The sequence below is a fragment of the Zea mays genome, chromosome 3 (genome assembly GCF_902167145.1).
Source record: "Zea mays cultivar B73 chromosome 3, Zm-B73-REFERENCE-NAM-5.0, whole genome shotgun sequence".
NCBI lineage: Eukaryota > Viridiplantae > Streptophyta > Magnoliopsida > Poales > Poaceae > Zea > Zea mays.
This window is the reverse complement of record NC_050098.1, coordinates 206,258,826-206,261,012: the sequence shown is the minus strand read 5'-3', so window position 1 is coordinate 206,261,012 and position 2,187 is coordinate 206,258,826. Positions and strand designations below refer to the sequence as shown.

General features: G+C 60.2%; 1 protein-coding gene across 1 annotated transcript; it reads right to left on the bottom strand.

Moving 5' to 3' along the window:
- Nucleotides 1-244: 244 nt before the first annotated feature.
- Nucleotides 245-1,789, bottom strand: LOC100194255 (uncharacterized). Its single transcript, NM_001139296.1, has 2 exons — nucleotides 1,159-1,789; nucleotides 245-1,029 (listed from the first exon to the last, which is right to left on the bottom strand). The coding sequence occupies exons 1-2, from the start codon at nucleotides 1,446-1,448 to the stop codon at nucleotides 456-458; spliced, it is 864 nt and encodes a 287-aa protein (NP_001132768.1). The 5' UTR covers nucleotides 1,449-1,789; the 3' UTR covers nucleotides 245-455.
- Nucleotides 1,790-2,187: the final 398 nt, after the last annotated feature.

Below are 2,187 nucleotides of genomic sequence, written 5' to 3'. Positions count from 1 at the left end.
ATGCCTTAGAAAACCCTATTCTGTTCGAGGACACGGCAGTGGCCTAGCTAGCCAGCTAGGCAACGTTGGTTTGAATTGATTGAAACACTATTCAATTCTCCATAGCTCTCGTGTTGAACGTACCAATCTTTGCGCGGAATACAAAATGATTGAACCAAACCATTGAGAGAAAAAAAAAATCCGCGTGTCCTTCTCAAACCCACCCCTGATGTCCACCGAATCAACTCTGTGCAAACGCAAAAATGCCAAGTTTTTCTATCTGCTACCGTGTCTGTGTTTGTGTATAAACAACCAATCAGAGAAGGATGAAAGAAGAAAAGCTAGGTGATGACAAGAGGAACGGAAGAAAAGCCAAAAGTAGATAGATCAAGGAGCTCTACATGAGTTTATCTGGTTTTTATTGGAGTCCGGCCTGCCCCGGCCCACATGTCAGGACCTTCAATTCAGGATTCACTTCACTTCACCCGGCCTGCCACCGAAATCCCGTCGCCGGCGTGCCGCCGGAACACCATGGCGCACTCGGGCAGCTCGCCGAGACCCGCGAACATGGCGTCCTCCTCGCCCCCTTCTCCGTCGAACAGCCCGCCGACGTCGCCGAACTCGTCGGGGAGGGGCGCGGGCGGGGCGCCGAAGAACATCGCCCCGTACAGCATCTCGTCCGCCGCCTCGACGTCCGGTGGGGACGCCGAGGAGGTGACGGACACGCCGTCGTAGAGCCACCTGAACTCGTCGTGCACCTCGACGGCCGCCGCGCCGGCCTCGGTCTCGGCCGCAGCAGGCGCGCAGACGACCGTGGCAGCGGCAGCGACGTCGTGGCTGCCGGATGACGGGGACTCCGGCGGGACTGGCTGTGGCTGGGCCGGCTTTGGCTTCGGGGCCTGGCGGTTCTGCGCCCTCGCCGCCGCCATGGCCTCCGAGTGGCTGTGCTCGAACGAGTACGTGACGATCACCTTGTCCGGCTCCGCCCTGCTCCGCTCCACCTGCTTCCTGGCCGGGCACCCCTTGGAGCTGCTGCACCTGTAGTAAGCCCTGGGCACGCCGAAACCGAAACCCAGATCAGCAAAAGTCTACAAGAGAACTAGGGGCAGTCCATGGATGGATGCATGAGTGATTGCTTCTACTACTAGACTTCTACGTCGTGCCGTGGCCCGTGTGTACCTCGGAAAAGGCGAGCCCTTGATGGGCTTCTGGCCGTACTTGCGCCACGCCCACGCGTCCGTCGGCGTGTTGCCCTCGCCGACGCCCTTGGGCCGTGGGCCACTGACGTCCGCCAGCGGCACGGTGACCACCCGCTTGTTCGCCGACCGCCTCCTCCCGGCACCGGTAGCAGCTGGCGACGTGGACGGTGGCGCCGGCGACACCGGCGGTGGCGAACTTGGGCAATCAGCCGACGAAACTCCGCCCGCAGCGCCAGCCTTGCTCTCGTCGCCGCTCCACTCGGCGTCCATTTGCCCGGGCAGCTAGCCCGAGAGAGAGAGAGAGAAATTAAGCGCCGGATCGGAGCAGTTCGATCTTCTCGGCCTGATCCGAATCCGATGTCACCAGCTGCCCCCCCGACCCCGAGGCAGAGGCAGGCGCATCCGCGGGATATAAAAAAGGGAACGGCGGTGCGGTGTGGAAGCGAGCAAAACTAAACTACTACTACCACGACTCCACGAGGCTATGCTATGCATGTAGTACTACTACTACGTCGCGGTGACGGTGGTGTCCCGTCGTCCTCGGTTCGTGCGGTGTGATTGGCGGGGACGACGTGAGGGGTTGTGGGCGCGCACGCTGGCTGAGGCCTGAGGGCTGAGGCTGAGCAAGGCGTGGAGACCGCGCGCGGGGGACGAACTTAAACAAAGAGGAGAGGAGAGACAGCCAGACAAGCTGCTCTCTTGAGAAGACGAGGACGAGCGTGCGACGGCGACGTCTCCCCAACTATCGCCATGTCCATCCATCCATCCATGCCTTTGATGATGGATCGTCGTCGTCCCCTCATCTGTCATCGTTCGTTCGGGATTCGGGAATTAGATGAGAAGTAGCATATGCATTAATTATTAACGTACGCATATCATCATGCATTGGAGTGGTTGGTGCGTGGTTTCGGTTGGAGTCGAGAACCAAACCAGCAGCAGAGCTCGGTTCGCCGTCATGCCCACGCGCGGCAACAGTGCCCTGGAACTGCGACGTGCGTGCATGGCAGTG

Bases quoted from the DNA above. Each gene is read 5' to 3' on its own strand.
- LOC100194255 (NM_001139296.1), bottom strand. From the start codon at position 1,448: ATGGACGCCGAGTGGAGCGGCGACGAGAGCAAGGCTGGCGCTGCGGGC. The intron at 1,030-1,158 runs GTACACACGGGC...CGGCGTGCCCAG, and splicing joins AAGGGCTCGCCTTTTCCGAG to GGCTTACTACAGGTGCAGCA.